This window comes from Chlorocebus sabaeus, chromosome 21 (genome assembly GCF_047675955.1).
Source record: "Chlorocebus sabaeus isolate Y175 chromosome 21, mChlSab1.0.hap1, whole genome shotgun sequence".
Taxonomy (NCBI): Eukaryota; Metazoa; Chordata; class Mammalia; order Primates; family Cercopithecidae; genus Chlorocebus; species Chlorocebus sabaeus.
Window position 1 is genome coordinate 65,187,914 of NC_132924.1, and position 15,491 is coordinate 65,203,404.

General features: G+C 33.5%; 1 protein-coding gene across 9 annotated transcripts in view; it reads right to left on the reverse strand.

Annotated features, from left to right (window-relative positions):
- Nucleotides 1–15,491, reverse strand: part of RUNDC3B (RUN domain containing 3B) — a 182,891-nt gene that overhangs the window by 88,409 nt on the left and 78,991 nt on the right. For all 9 annotated transcript variants that reach the window (XM_007982295.3, XM_007982296.3, XM_007982293.3 and 6 more), the window contains one exon: nucleotides 6,572–6,657. In XM_007982295.3, the coding sequence (XP_007980486.2) occupies nucleotides 6,572–6,657 (86 nt within the window). The remainder of the gene's footprint in view (nucleotides 1–6,571; nucleotides 6,658–15,491) is intronic.

Genomic DNA, 15,491 nt, shown 5'->3' on the forward strand with positions numbered 1-15,491 from the left:
TATGTTTTTCTTTTACCATATATAATTTAACTCTAATTGAAATATATTCCTATAATGCCACCTTACTGTCCACTCTGTAAGAATATTTTAAAGAATTGTAAGTAGTTCAATAACAAATATCCTTTGGATGGGATCCAAGGTGAATAATAAATATAAATTATGTTGATACTATCTAATGTTATGCTTCAAATTTTCCTTTTGTGGGAGTCAAAAGTTATTCTACGTATTTGAAAACACAGTATTAAAATATAAGAAAGCTTGTGTTATAAACCAAAGAAAATTCATTATTGGCATGCTTGTTCTCTTCCCCCAATTTAATATAAGAGACTACTAAAAGTGGATATAAGAAAATTCTCCCTCATGACATATAACACAGATCCTTGCATTATAAATAGATGTTATATTCAAAGTCAAATTTAATTAAAATGCAAAACTGATGAAAAAGTCAACCTCCAAAGGTCTTGCCAAGAATGTGAGATTCAGTAATTATTTTAATCAACAAATATATATTATATATTAATTCCTTTTATGTGACAAGAACTGTGCTAGGTACTATAGTTACAATGGTAAATAAGTTAGATTTAGATACTCTCTATGGAGCATATAGTCTAGGGGAATAGAAAAGCAAGAAACAAAAGAAAAAGATAATTACAGATGATGATAAATATAAAGTAAATAAACAGGTTGCTGAGGTAGAGACAAAGGGAAGGAAAGCCCAACTTTGGAAAGAGTCATTAAGTAAGGCATTCTCAAGTGTTTAACCTGATACCTTAGCCCACATAAGTCCGATCACACAAAGATCTGTAGGCCACAGAACATTAATAATAATAATGAACACTTATTGAGTTTCAGGCAGGTATAGTAATAACTTTACATGAATCATCTTCTTAACTTTGCCGCTACATATTATTCTCCAGAGAGATTAAGCAACTTGTCCAAGATAGACACAGCTAGAGTAGAGAAACCAGGATCTGACTCCAGGAAACATGACAGCCACAGGGCCTTCTGGCTAATGTAATAAGAAATCATTTCAATGTTTTAAGTGGGAGTTGACGTAATCTCTTTTATTTTTAAGATCAGCTGGAAGCTAGATGGCTACTAAATGCGGGCAAACTGGAAGGTCAGGAGGCCAACAGGTGAGCCTTAGACAACAGATAAAAGAGGTCTAGATGAGCATAAGAGCCGTGGAGATAAAGGTAAATAAATAGATTCAAAATAGATTTGGAGGTAGGATCAGTAAGACTTGCTTATGGATTAATTACAGGGAATGAGGGAGAAAGAGGAATCAGGTATGATTTTTAGATTCTCCCTTAATCAATTATGTAGGTAGGCAGTGATACCATTTGCTAAGAAGGGGTGAACAGAGTTACAGGGGAAAAAAAATCAGTATATCTGAACTATCTAGCTAGAGGTTTAAATGTGGTATCATGGTCATATGGACGGTATTTCAAGTCAGGGGAATGGATGAAACTCCAGGAAGAGAGAATAGAGAGAAAAATGAACAGAGAAAAAAAAGCAGAAAATGCAGGACTGAGCCCAGAGAATATGAACAGTCAGATGTTGTTAAGTGGAAAAGATGACAGAAAAAGAGAGCAATTAAGGAAAAGCCATGGAATGTTGTATAATTTAAAGGTGCAGAGATCTTTTTCAAGAATGATGAAGTAGTCAAATTCTACTGGGAGTAGCTGGGAGATGAAGTACAATGTGAACAGAGGAATATCCATTACATTGGGTAGTTTGTAGATTATTAGCAACTGGTATTCTTTTAAAAATTCTTGGTGGAGTGATGAGGGGCAGAAGCCAGAGAAAAGTGGATAAGAGAATGACTCTAAAGTGAGAATGATGGCAGTGTGAAGAAGTGATTTGGAGAAGTCTGGTGATGAAGTGGAATCGTGAAATTAGCATTGGCAGAGGGGAATTACAGGTTCAATGGAGAATCTTTTTCTTTTTAAGGTAGGAGGTACCGGTATATGTTCTATAAGGGTGGGATTGATCCAGCAGTAGTAAAGAGATTGAGGATGAGGAGACAGAAAGTTGATAACTAAAGGAAGAGGGGAATCATACACTATCTGGTGTTTTATGACTGGCTTCTTTGCTAAGCTTAGCAGGTTTTCAAGGTACATCCATGTGGCAGCATGGATCAGTATTTCATTTCTTTTTATGCCTGAATAATATTCTGCTACATGGATACAGACACACATGCACCTAGGAGTCATGTGCTGGGTCATATGGTAACTCTACATTTAACCTTTTGAAAAATTGCCAGGCTGCTTTTCAAAGTGAGTGCATAATTTTCTTTTCCCCCCAGCAATGTATGAAAGATTCAGTTTTTCAAAATCCTCACCAAAATTTGTTATTAAGTGATCTTTTGAACATAACCATCCTAGTTCGTATGGAGTGTTATTTCATTGTGGTTTTGCATTTCCCTGATGGCTAATGATGTCAAACAATATTTTAGTGTTTATTAGCCATCTGTATACCCCCCCCGGAGAAGTGTCTATTCAGATTCATTGCCCATTTTTAAATAAGTTGTCTTTTTATTACTGAGTTGTAAAAGTTCTTTATATACATTGTAGATACAAAACCCTTATCACAGGGGTCTCCAACCCCTGGGCCATGAACCAGAACCTGTCTATGGCCTGTTAGGAACTGGAGCTGCAGGGCAGGAGGTAAGTGGTGGGCCAGTGAATATTATCACCTGAGCTCCGGCTCCTTCACTTAGGCATTAGATTCTCACAGGAGTAAGAACCCTACTGTGAACTGCACGTGTGAAGGATCTAGGTTGCATGCGCCTTATGATACTCTAACTAATGCCTGATGATCTGAGGTGGAACAGTTTCATCCTGAAATCATTCCCTGCCACCACGGTCCGTGGAAACACTGTCTTCCACAAAACCAGTCCCTGATGCCAAAAAGGTTGGGGACTGCTGCCTTATCAGATTATGATCTGTAAAAATTGTCTCCTATTCTGTTTGTCATCTTTTCGCCTTCTTCATGGTGTCCTCTGAAACACAAAGTTTTAATTTTTATTATGTTCAATTTATCTTCTATCTTAATAATGTAAAACTTTAATATATACTCAGATTCCAAAATGCATTCTTAACTCTTAAAAGATTTTGGTTACTTATCACTATTCTGTTTACTTTTCTGTAATTGAGAAAAGTGTTTGTCATCTCATTTTTTCTCTTTGTGACAGTTCAGTAATTTACAAAGTTTTATTTTATACTTTACTGCTTCCTTTGATTTGTGCTAAAACATTGTGAAAATTAATATTTCTTTTTAAGACAACTTTTTCATTATAAATTAAATACTGTGATATAATTGCAAAGTAAACAAATGAATTTCCATAAAGCTAATTTATCTTTATATTTTCCATATTTATTACTTCAAATTCTTGTTACAGTTTCAATTGTGTTTGAAATATCATATGGTATTTTTAATTTAAATTTACTAATTATTTTTTAGTCTGTGGTAAAGAGAAATTAAAAATTTGAACAAATTCAGTTTTTATGTCAGTTCTCATATGAAGGTCTTCCCAGTAACCTACCAAAACAAGTCTCTCTCTTTTTTTTTTTTTTAGCTTAGATTCTAATCTTCACTCTGTCAACTTCTCAACTCTGGCTATTTTCCAATTATACTCCAACCCCTAAGCCATGTAACTCTTCAAGGTTTTTGTTTGTTTTTACAACTGCTCATTAAGACATCCTACACCTTAGCGAAAAGATCACACATATTTCTTCAATGCTTTGGAACCACAGTCATGTACTCAAAATTTATTTTATCTCTACTCCCACCCTTCCTCCACCCAGACTTATCCTTGGGTTTTCACTGATAAGTGCTTTCAAGCCTGCCTGCCTTAGTTCATGAAGCTCCTCCTCTGGTACTGGGATAAACATTTGTATTACTATTTTAAAGGCTATCATTACTCTTTATCTGTGAAGAGTAGAACATGAAGAAATCTACTTTATTCAGATATTCTCTATATTCCTAAAGATTAGAGATCATTTCTCATTCTTCTAGGAGTACTTCAGGAAGCATCCAGATAAAAGGTAAGGTACAAATACTCTTTCGAATTGTTTGTATTTTACAAATCTAATCTTATGAATATACTTATCTTGACTAGAAGTTTGCAATCAAATTTAATTAGAATTAAGAAATTTCTTTGGTTTCATCTCAGTAAAAAAAAAAGATAGTGTAAATAGAGGGAGAAAAATAAGATTTTTTTCCACATTTTTTAGTTAACTTGTAAGATAAAAATTCTGAAATAACTCCCTACTTACTTCCTTTGAGAGTTACAAAGCCATTATATTCACATTTAAATCCTACTATTCAATAAATGTATATGTGTAAATATTATATGCATGTGCGCATATATCTATGTATTAGACACGTACATATGAACATTGTACGCTAAGCCATGTTTCTGTTTGAAGACTGTATGTTTATGTATTGTTACAAGAATATTTTTACTTCATGTACTTTTTTAGAGCTGAATCATTTCCTTTCTATGAAAAAGCATGGTTAACACGTAAGAACAAGGCAGAAAGCATTTCCTTTAAATATTTAAACTACTTGTTCTAAAAATAATCTATTCAAGAATTATTTCTACCCCACCCAATCATTTAAACTAAGAAGACTAACAATTTAGAGATTATTAATTATTTAATTTCTATTTGGAAAAGACTATCATAACTTTGATTCAATATTGTAATTGCATAGGAAATGATTACTATGCAAACTAGATTTTGATTTAATTAACATAGGATTTTTAGATTTGAGCTACTAGATTCTGATACTATTCTTTGTTTTCATTTTCAAAGCCTTAGTATCCTCAATGCTTAAGTTTCATAATGAAACTTAGTTATGGTAAACAAATGTTTCATTTTATAAAGTTCATTTCAAATGTCTAAGGGTTTATCATCATCTCACTGTTTATCTTTAGAAATATCTCAAGTGTCACGTTGCTTGAAAAGAAGTTAAATAAGTATACATCAGATTTACTTTATGTAAATATTACTTTTAGCTAAAAGTCTTTCTATCCTGGTCAAACTTACAATCATGACAATTATATTTTTTGTATCTCAAAATTAAAAGTTTACTATTATATTACCACAAAAAATAGAGGCAACTAAATAAAGATACTTAATTAGTACCAGCTAGTTAGTTGAAAGAATGTGTCATAATAAATGCCCAGATTTTCTCAAAATCCAGAATGTCAAACCCTGCATTAGGATATGGAATTTAAGATCTCAGAGATATGATTTCTTTGTGCTTATTTTTTTCTATCAAAACTAGTTTATAGTTGTAATTATTTTCTCTTCTTTCAGAAATATGATTAATGAGGTAGAGAAAAGAATGATAATTTAGAAATATCTCAGGCAGCTCCGCCCAACAGAACCTTCTGTGATGAGGAAAACACTCTAAATCTGTCCAATTGGGTAACCAAGAGTTACATGTGGCCATGGGACATCTGAAATGTGATACAGCGCTTGAGAAATTAAATTCGTAATTTTATGTAATATTAATTAATTTAAATTTATATATGGCATATGTTAGTGGCTACTACATTGAACAGTTTATGTCTAAGTTATTAAAATTATTAAATCTTTTCATTTACAAATACTTTTGATATGGAGAAAAGTGGCTTCTTCAACAGCAACAAATAAAGATTAGTAGTTGAGTGCTAATTAGGAATGACTGTTGTCCTAATATGTACCTTTTTCTATCATCATAAAAAATTAACAAAGTCCTATTTTTCACATGGCACAGGATGTCATCTTTATACAATCCAAGAAAAACAATGATTTAGATTGTCCTAAAAAGATAAGCAAAAATTAATTATACATATGAATTAAATAAATTATTAATTATATTCTTTTTTTTTTTTTTTTTTTTGAGACAGAGTTTCTCTCTTGTTGCCCAGGCTGGGGTGCAATGGCACAATCTCGGCTCACCACAACCTCTGCCTCCTGGGTTCAAGCTATTCTCCTGCCTCAGCCTCCCGAGTAGCTGGGATTACAGGCATGTACCACCATGCCTGGCTAATTTTGCATTTTTAGTAGAGATGGGGTTTTTCCATGTTGGTCAGGCTGGTCTTGAACTCCAGACCTCCGGTGATCTGCCAGCCTCGGCCTCCCAAAGTGCTGGGATTATAGGTGTGAGCCACCGTGCCCAGCGAATTTCTATTCTTTACAAGCAAAAAAATAAGGAAACACTGTGGTGGTGAAAATAATAAAGATGCTATTGAAATTTCATAGTTAAATCTTCAAATCCATCAGGAAACAGTCTATGGGGAGAATGAAGCTTCAAGAGTTGAAAGAGTACGAATCAGAAATGATTTAGAAAAAGGAAATTCCAGGTATAATGTGTATCTTTTTACAGAAAGGTAGATGTATGTTTAGTTGACAAATTACATTTTCCTAAGAAGACAGTGGATTTATCTGAGTAGTAACAAAAGGAGGAAATAAAACGGTTGAAGATTTTAGAAATTGATTCTTCATCCTATTCTGATTTTTAAGTCTCTAGGTGATTCTTTCAAATATATATTAGAAAATTAAAAGGACTTTTAAACCTGGTTGTTTTGAAGTCTCTCAGAGCTGTAGAGATGTATTCAGATAAATGTTTTTCCATGAGTGCTACTCTGATCCAGGCTCTACCCTAAAAGGAAGAAAAAAGAATCAAATATAAAAAAAATTAAAAAAATATTTTGTCACTGTGCCATCAAAAATATAAGTATTTTAATATGTAAAAACAGCCATTCAAAATATACATTTGATAACGACTAAGAAAAATATTTAAGTAGATAAAAATAGATAAATTTTGATTATCTAGAGTACATATTTTGTTTTTCTGAATAGGTAGGGTACTAACCCTACCTATTAACTGTCAACAAACTAACTTTCTATCCTCTGAAGGGACAGAACATTAATGCTAAGCTACTTGGGTTAGAGACTTCTTTTGAATTACATAATGTAATTATATAGCTCTCTACTTCAATACCCCAAATCAACAAACTAATTAAAATGAGCCCTCTCATAAATCATGAAAAACAGAGTTCTCTCTCATTAATAAAGATAATCAGTCTTAACATCACTTATTTAAGAAAATTTTCAATGCTGTCCTTCCAGTGGGAAGTTTTATACAACTAGTAATAAAATCCAAATTTCATGATTTATCATGAATCCAAATCATGAGTTATTGAATTTGGTGTCCCCAGAGAATTCTAAAAGCTATTACCAAATATTTAAACTAGAAAAACAAACAACAAAAAACAGAAGCCAGCATATTCTAGCACAGAATCACAGAAACAGACAATTCTTATTAAATGTAATTAATTTTCTTATGGACTTTCTATTTAGAACTAAAGAATATAAGAGATCATATTTGTAGTAAGAATTTTATAATTCAATTATTTTCATTTTCACTCAACTCTTACACAAATCTCTTAAAAACTTCATGAAGACTGAATATATAGAAAATCAAAACACTGCAATGGCAGTATAAAGGTTGACACTAATCAATATACATGACTGTCAACTGCCAGAAAGGGAAAAAAAAAACATACTCTAGAAACGTCTACAAGTGTAGTGAATTCACAAACTCTGGGATAGGAAAAGTCACAAACGAGTCAATCTAGGCAGTGGTAGAATGCAGGCCAGAAGCAGCAGTACTACTACTGGGAAGAAAATGAATGATATGGGTGTGGTTAGCATGCAAGTCAATTTACCTATCAAGCTCAACATCCCTTTTAGCTTAGCTGTGGTTGATTGGAACAGAGGAAGGAAGAGGCAAGCTACCGGCTGGCCAGTAGTCTCAAAATTCTCTCTTGAAATTTCATCTAAAAGACACAGAAACTAATAGTGGTGTCTTGAATCAAAAGGTTACAATTTCACCAATGAAGTCAGGAAAATTGCTCTCCAGAGAAAATTCAGCACAGGAGTCTATGCTGTTACTAGATAAGAAATGCAGGGAAAATCTTCCTTCCTGATTTATTAATTTCAACCCACACAAAACTGGGCTGCATTTAGTTTCCTGCATTTGATTGTGTATGGAATTCTGTTATATTGTAAGGATAAGTTGCACTAATTTTAACGGTTTCTTTTCTTTAACAAAGGAACTTTCACTAGCACAGAAGATAAACAGACTTATAAAGATTGTTTGGGCCAAGAAGTAGAACAACTTAAAAACTAGATTAAGGAATTTAGACCTTTTCAGTTGATAATAGTGATCCATAAAATGAAGGTTTATGAAAAAATAAATAAGTAAAAGTAGTCAGCACTTAAAAATGTAATATGTGCTAAGCCTGTTTTAAGAGCTTTATATACATTAAGAAGATAAGTAATTCTCCCAATAATTGTGTGAGTTAGGTTACAACACTATCCCTACTTTATGCACAAATGAAAAACAGACACAATTAGAAGAGATGAAATTCATTTTACTACCACCAAACTGACCAGCCTAATTATGTTAATACCTATACACTCCACCTTCTTTCCTGTTTCAGGGAATGAGCTGTTAGCATTTAAGAGAGTTAAAAAAAAAAAAGAAAAGAAAAAAAAAGCACAGAGTAGGAAAATTAAAATTAAATTATAAATATCTGACAGACAACTCTTATCCATAAAATACAATGAATTTTTAAAAACCCGTAAGAAGAAAACAATTTAAAAATGGGTTTGCAATGGGATGATTTTTAACTATAGATTACATTGCTTTAGCAAATATTAGATATTCAGATATTTCCATGCTTTTTGTGTTAGTTTTGGTGAGCAATTTTTTAAAAGAAATTTCCCATTTCTTCTAAATTTTCAAATTTATATAATAGATGTAAAGTTATTTGTAATACCCTTTTTTAGGATTTTTAATGTCTGTGAGATATACACACTTGGCCTCTTCTTCATTCCTCATATTGGTAATTTATATTATCTTTTGATCTTCTTGAATAGTCTTGCTAGAAGCTTATAAATTGCATTAATCTTTTTAAAAACACTTTTAGTTTGGTTGATTTTCTTACATATTTGTTTCAATTTTATTGAATTTTTACTGTTATTTCTTTCCTTCTACTTTGACTTTAATGTATATCTTTTTTCACAGCTTCTTGAGATGAAACTTTTGATCACCAATTTCCAGTTTCTATTCTTCTATAAAATACACAAAAGCCTATTTAAGCCTATTCCTCTAAGCACAAGTTTTTTTTATATGTTGTATTTTCATTATCAGTACTTTCCAAATATTTTTCAATTTCAACGGTGATTTATTTTTTCATCCATGGATTACTTAGAAGTTCTCCTCAGTTTCACTCATATAGACATTTTCTTGTTATTATTTCCTTGTTTATTTTTGATTCTAGCTTAATTCCACTGTGGTTAGAGAACATACTTCATAAAATTTCAATACTCTGAAATTCACTGAGATAAATTATGCCTCAGAAAATGGTCAATTTAGTATAACTCCTCTGTGTGTGTGACTGTATATTTTGTAGTTTTATCTGTTTTTTTGTTTTGTCTTGTTTTTCTTTTCTTTTTTCTTTTTTTTTTTTTTTTTTGAGACAGGGTCTTGCTCTGTCACCCAGGCTGGAGTGCAGTGGTGCGATCTCAGCTCACTGCATGCAACCTCGGCCTCACAGGCTCAAGTGATCCTCCCACCTCAGCCTCCCAAGTATCTGGGGCTACAGGTGTATGCCACCACACCTGGCTAATTTTTGTATTTTTTATATAGACTGGGTTTCACCATGTTACCAAGAGTGGTCTAGAAATCCTGAGCTCAACTGGTCTGCTCACCTTGGCCTCCCAAAGTGCTGGGATTACAGGTGTGAGCCATCACACCTGGCCTTCGAATTTTAACATATTCCAATAATCTAGTAATTTTATGTATTTCAGTTTTCTCGTAATATTCATATTTTCATTTTCTTGAACCTATTATAATTGCTTAGAAGTCCATAATCTCTATCACCCATAGGTTTGTTTCAATTGTCTTTTTTATTTTTCTTGATTACAGTCATTCAGTCTTGTTTCTTGATGTGCCTGATGATTTTTTACTGTATACTGGACATTCTGTATGAAACTTTACAGCAACTCTGAGGCTACCTTTCTCCAGAGTAGATTTAATAGCAGTTCTTGTTTTTAGCTAGATTTGGCTTTCTTAGGTTTCTGGTTGCTTATCTTGTACATTCCTTCTGTTGTTGAATTAGACCAGTTTCTGAATATGCTAGTCACATCAGCCATCCATATATCCATGCATCCTTCCATCCAACAAATTTGCTGTGCAAATATTGAGCACGGTAAGCAAGGTGCAGAATACAAGATATGGCCATGATTAAAAGTTCAGATGTTATTCTCAGTGCAGTGGGGGAGCTACTTGAGAGTTTTTTTAATTGATAGAATACTGTAATCTGATTTGCATTTTATAAGATCAACTTGGTGCTGAAGGGATAATAAATTGAAGGGAGGAGTAGAAGCAGAGAATTTATTTAGAAGGGTGTAATTGGAGTCTAAAACAGAGTTGATCCCAGAGGTAAGAAAACGATCAGGTTCCAGTGATAACAGAATATCTTGTATCAGAGGGACCTACTGCTGAGAACAACTATAAAAGTTGAATAAAATAAGTGAAGTAACAAATTTAAGATATAACAGAGCAACCAAGGCATGAGAACTTGAGTGGCCACAGTCCTGGAGAGATGGATGTTACATGAGCTGAGCCGCACATCCATCTTGGCTTTAGCCTAAAGTTATTTGTCTATTCACATCCTAGGTATAGAGACTAAACAGAAAGCCGTGGAGGTGGGGATTTTTATTTCCCTAGGCAGATAAACAGAAGTTGGAGCTTGGAACTGCCACTGAACTGCAGACAAATGTGCCTGGAGTTGTGCATGCAGTTTTCCTATGGGGTCGTTGCCAACTTAAGTCATCTGTAGCTCAAAGCAAAGTCCCATAAACAAAGCTGAAAGCAGCAGGGAAGAGGTAAAACAGCTGATTGACGATTTCACAGTCTAGTTCTGGAGAGACAGAGGTTAGAGTTCAAGGGCAAACAAGGTGAAAGGCAACTGTAAACACTCCGGGTTTTTACTTGAGGCCCCTGAAAGACTATATCTTTGGAGTAAGGAAAATTAAGAAGATTAATGCAAAAAAAAAGGCCTAAAAATAGTACCCTAAATTGTGTGAGGAGATTTTCTAGTACTCTGACTGACTGCCAAAATAGCTGCAAATGTATTGGAGATACAAAGATTACAAACATGATCCTCAACTCAAATGTTTTATTCTATTGTTAGGCTATGTTTAAGTCTTACGAAATAGGCTAAACTAGTCACAGACTTAGCAGAGAAAGGGAATGGTTAGCATTTCATTGTTGTTGTTGTTGTTGTTGTTGTTGCTGTTGTTTTAGATGGCGTCTCACTCTGTTGCCCAGGTTGCAGTGCAATAGCATGATCTCCGCTCACTGCAACCTTTGCCTCCTGGGTTCAAGCGATTCTCCTGCCTCAGCCTCCAGAGTAGCTGGGATTACAGGCATGCGCTACCACTGCTGGCTAATTTTTCATATTTTAAGTAGAGATAGGGTTTTACCATGTTGGCCAGGCTGGTCTTGAACTGCTGACCTCAGGTGATCCACCTGCCTTGGCCTCCCAAAGTGCTGGGATTACAGGCGTGAGCCACCACGCTTGGCCCATTGATCTTAACCTAGACAAAAGTATGAGATTGTCTATAGTGACAAGCTTCTACGATATGAATCTAAGTGGTACCAGGACAGATAATCGTGATAGAATTGTGATACAAGTGTACTGAGCTGTATATTGTTCACCAGGCAAATTTAGTTGTGTTTCAGTTCTGAAATATCTTTTCACATGTGTCAAGGTAAAATGACACTATGCTAGTAGTCATTCAAGATTGCAGCTCTAAGCCTCAATAAGCCTGCCATCTGAGGCATCTGTTTAATTCTTCAATCCAGACACGTGACAGATGTGACTTACTGAGTAGATTAAATAAACTGCTCTTTTCGTTGCAATTAATAAAGACAAAGAGCTTGTCTTCTTCCTCTTCCTCCACAGACTCTTCCCAGTATAACCAGGCAACTCAAATAATTCTCTTTCCCCACTAAATGGAATCTGTTTGAGGCCTGAGCAAAATAAAGATATAAATGCTGGATTTGGAACACGATTGTTCTGTGGTGTTTTGATACTCAATACCAATACTTCACAGAATAAATATTAACTCTCTGCTGGATAACATTTTGCTGTGCAGGGATTAGTTCCAAGATCCTTGTTAAGAGAGTTGGTCAGCTAGGGTTTGGGTTTCTTTCTTCCACCCAGGTCCAAATGCTACATTTCTAATGTTTGTTAACTTCTTAATTACTTCTTGTATTTTGGGATATGCTAGTTTTATAAATATATCCTCCCCTCTATTGAAAGGGTTTAGAATATACTGTTACGTTCCTCTCTCCTACTTTTGATTTGAAACTGAGAACGTTTATGTAGCATCTAGAATACTTCTTATAGATTTGATTCATTCAAATTACAGCTAATGTTTAACCTTAGCCTAAACCTTAGCAAAAAGAAACCTAGATACAATTCTTAAGTCATAAAGAAAACATAAAGGAAAACTGAGACTGGGTGCTGTGGCTCACGGCTATAATCCCAGCACTTTGCGAGGCCGAGGGGGGCAGATTACTTGAACTCTGGAGTTTGAGAACAGCCTGGCCAATATGGTGAAACCTCATCTCTACCAAAATTACAAAAATTAGCCACGTGTGTTGGCACACGCCTGTAGTCCCAGCTACTTGGGAGGCTGAGGCAGGAGAATTGCTTGAGCCTGGGAGGTGGAGGTTGCAGTGAGCTGAGATCGTGCCATTGCACTCCAGCCTGGGAGACAGAGCAAGACTCTGTCTCAAAAAAGAAAAAAAAAAAAAGGAAAACTGATAAAACTCAACTAAGATGCAAAGGGGAATTCACATTGCATATTTTAAAAATCTGTAGTTCAAAAATTAAAAAGTAAATAAATGAATTAAAAATTCAGTTGTTTGAGGAAATACGTCAAAGGACAATAGTTGGGACAAAAAAGACATCTGTTAATATGTAATAAAAATAGGATTTAAATATCTGAAGGAAAAATTTAATTAAAAAAAGAAAATCTAACTATAATTATTTTACAAATGAAGAAGTGTACTGGTTTAAAAACATGTGAGACAGAGAAGAAAACTGATCCAGCCTAAGAGAGTTGAAAGATATTGAAGCAGGAAGTTCCTTGTTGCTACAACCCCTTGGTTGAAGACTGGCAGGAAGGAGCAGTGGCTTTAGCAAGTGAACTTTATAGTTTTTTTTTTTTTTTTTTTTTTTTTTTTTTTTTTTGAGACGGAGTCTGGCTCTGTCGCCCAGGCTGGAGTGCAGTGGCCGGATCTCAGCTCATAGTTATAGTCTCAAAAAGGTGACAAAAATCATAGCTATTAACTGTATCCAAAAATATACTTTCATATTAAGGAGCTAAAAATGTTTTACCTGTGTTTCTAATTATGTCACTACATTTAAACATTATAGATTTTGGTTTTTAAAACATATACTCAGTTCGTGCTTACAAAATATTTAATTCGAACATATCTTCATCAATTTTGCTGAACAAACATTTTCCAAAAGAAAAAAAAAATCCTAAATAAAAAAGGATGCAAGAACAAAAAACTTGGAAACTATACTTTGGAAAGATAATTATTATACTTTAGCTTATTACATAGATATATAATTTATAATTCTATAATTGTGAAATAATGATGTCTTCATCTTAAAACTGTAAATATCAATTTTCAATTTTTATCTTCTACTTAATCTTTCATTCTGTAATTTATAAATGTCAAAATAGTAAAGCTACTCTGACAATTCAATAAAAATAAATACAAAAAGCTGATACAGGTTAAGTATATTTTTTCAAAAATGCTTGGGAGAAGAGTATTTCAGATTCTGAGTATTTTTTGATTTTGGAATATTTGCATTAAATGCTCCATTTAGCATTTTCTTTGAACATCATGGTGGTGTTCAAAAACTTTTAGTTTTGAGATCATTTCAGATTTCACATTTTCAGTTTTGGGATGTTTAATCTGTTTGACTTAATAGTTCAGATATTTTACAATCTTAAAAGCTACTGAGGACCCCAAAGAAGTTTTATGTAGGATATATCTACCAAATTTACTGTATCACAAGTCAAAACTTGAAACTTAAATATTAGGTAATTCAAAAATAACAAGTCGGTCATGGTGACCCACGTCTGTAATCCAGCACTTCGGTAGGCTGCAGCAGAAAGATTGCTCAAAGCCAGGAGTTCTTAGACCAGCCTGGGCAACAAAGAAAGACATTATCTTTAGAAAAAATTTTAAAAATTTGCCAGGCATAGTGGCATGCACCTGTAGTCTCAGCTACTCAGGAAGCTGAGGTCGGAGGATCACTTGAGCCTAGGGGTTCTAGCCTGCAGTGAGCTGTGGTACTACCACTGCACTCCAACATAGGCAACAGAGCAAGACCCTGTCTGTAAAAAATAAAATAAAATAAAATATAAAACAAAACAAAACAACAATAAACCCATTACATGTTAACATAAATAACATATTTTTATGAAAAGTAACTATTTTTTCTAAGCAAAAATATTAGTGAGAAAAGTATCTCTGTTTTACATATTTTTCCTAATCTCTTTAACGTCTGGCATAATACAAGAGAATTAGATATCTGCTTCTGCATTCCATCTGTTACAATGTGTTGTTTTGGTTGAAGTATATGAAGAAAATCTAGCTTCACACAGATATATGGTTGGAAAGGGAATCTTTTAATAGTCTTTTCAGATAAGTGTAGATATTATCTTTTGTTCTAGATCAAAACTCACTAAGTGATAAATTTCTGTAATCATATTAGTTATTTTTTCATACTAGTAAACTAAATCTACTGACCTACCTTGCACTTTGAATTGATCTTTTTACCCATACATGATTTTGTAATTCCATGAATTGATCATTTGGAAAATACAAGTTATGCAGTTCTATCCAATGTTGACACAGTTCATTAAATAATTTAAAAATAAATTTGTTGATATCAACATCAATGTTTTAAAAAAGCTTTTCTAAATTGGGAAGCTATGAAGCTTAAGATGGTGAATATAAGTTTCTAAAATTCGAGTTTTTACTTAAAAGCTTTAATTTCACCATTGGCAACAAATACTGTCAGCTGTTTCCTTGAAGTAATAGGCTCACTTCTTTCTTCTTCTTCTTCTTCTTTTTTTTTTTTTTTTTGAGAAAATATCTGCCAAATGCCTAAGTCCAAAAAATTATGGTTTATAAGTTTTTCTTTTCAGTAAAATCATATTACTTTAAAAAATATCTAGTTCAGCTCACAATTCAAAGAATTATACAAGTGTTATTCTTGAAGCAACCATCATATTTCAGTATGTTGCAGAAATGCTTTATGCATACTTCCCATTTTATTACTCAGGATATTAAAAAGACAGATCCTCTAAGTTGAGATTTAATAAGAA